This window comes from Austrofundulus limnaeus, unplaced genomic scaffold (assembly GCF_001266775.1).
Source record: "Austrofundulus limnaeus strain Quisiro unplaced genomic scaffold, Austrofundulus_limnaeus-1.0 Scaffold84, whole genome shotgun sequence".
Lineage (NCBI taxonomy): Eukaryota > Metazoa > Chordata > Actinopteri > Cyprinodontiformes > Rivulidae > Austrofundulus > Austrofundulus limnaeus.
In genome coordinates this window covers 892,835-894,281 of record NW_013952486.1, presented here as the reverse complement: position 1 = coordinate 894,281, position 1,447 = coordinate 892,835, and the positions used below count along the sequence as shown (strand labels likewise).

The 1,447-nt window shown below is 41.2% G+C and overlaps 1 protein-coding gene across 1 annotated transcript in view; it reads left to right on the top strand.

Moving 5' to 3' along the window:
• isca1 (iron-sulfur cluster assembly 1) overlaps positions 1 to 1,232 on the top strand; it is a 6,222-nt gene extending 4,990 nt beyond the window's left edge. Inside the window, exon 4 of the mRNA XM_014011731.1 lies at positions 216 to 1,232. Within this exon, the coding sequence (XP_013867185.1) occupies positions 216 to 364 (149 nt within the window). The 3' untranslated portion in view covers positions 365 to 1,232. The remainder of the gene's footprint in view (positions 1 to 215) is intronic.
• Positions 1,233 to 1,447: the final 215 nt, after the last annotated feature.

Sequence of the window (1,447 nt, the reverse complement as noted above, 5' to 3'; positions counted from 1 at the left end):
CTTTTGGCACAACCCCCCGGCAGAACTTTTGACCCCCCCTCCCGTGTCGACGGTAATGAGTGATTGGTCTGAAATTCTTGGGCGTCTTTGTTTGTGTTTTTTGCTGAGAAGCCCTGCCACGTTTTGAGACATTTTGGAGACAGCTAGTCGCCAGCATTTGCAACCCTTGAGACTAAAACCCACAATAGTGACAGTTTTTTTTTTTTGTTTTTCAGGTGTCAGGGTGTTTATTGAGAAGAAGGCTCAGCTCACCCTCCTGGGAACTGAGATGGACTTTGTGGAGTCGAAGCTGTCCAGTGAATTTGTCTTCAACAATCCTAACATCAAAGGCACGTGTGGCTGTGGAGAAAGCTTCAGCGTCTGAGCATCAACGAGGGGTCGTCAACCCAAACCTTCCTCGCTCCAACCCCACCCCCCATCTCATCTACAACACCAGAGCGTCTGCTGACGAGGAAGCTGGACGTGGAGAAATGTTTGAGATGTGGACACCCCTGACTTCCTGCCACTGCTCTTCCTGCAGGCAGCTCACTGAAGCCCAGCTGTGCATTTTTTAGGCTCAATTGGGAAAGTTTCCTACACTTCGCAGTCAAAACCAGAAATTTTTTTATGTTCCACTGTTTCTTTTTATTTCAGCAGCTGATTTTTCAGCTATGTGTTTAAGAAACAGTAGGACCTCTGAGTTAATTATTTTTTAGTTGATAGAGGGCTTATATTTTATACATCACAGATTTTCATGTGAGTCAAATCTCAACATATAYAGAGGAGAAAAAAGTGGGAAAATACTGAGAGCTTAAAGGGTAACGTTGGTGAAACTAAAAGGAGGAAGCATGCAGGTAGTTTTAAGTTTGAATCGATCTGCTGAAGTCCTGACATCAGCAGTTTGATGAAATCTCTGCGCTGCAGTGTCCAGTCCTGCACCATGTCCCCAGCAGGATGGAAAACTTGAGTCTCAAAGTCATTTTATCAGTTTGTAAAGCTGATATTCATGGGTGTGTACATAACAAAATGTAAGATTCTTGAACAGCTCATACGCACAAAAGAAAATAACGCACAAAACACGAATTCCTCATTGAAGAGTTCTCCGGTGGCTTTCTTTTTTTCTTTTTTTCTTGTTTTGCTTGATCAAAACCAGGATTGTTTGTATAGATTTGAGTGCTCAATCTTTTTTTAACCTRTGCAATATATTTGTGTACATAGAATAAAAATAATAAACAGCTTAACTAAACACCAGATCTGCTGTTTCGTCTTTTGGACTTTGACCTGCTGTCATGGCGTTTGTTCTGAATCACAGCTAATTCTAGWTGTTCAGGTTCTGACACCAAATGGATCAGCTGACATCCTTTTGTGTTGCAACATTTTTTCATTGAAAGAGCTTTTTGGACTGAAGATGAAAAAATGCACAGGATTTGAGTTTTTTCATTCTGTCCTTTTTTAAATGCTAAAATTA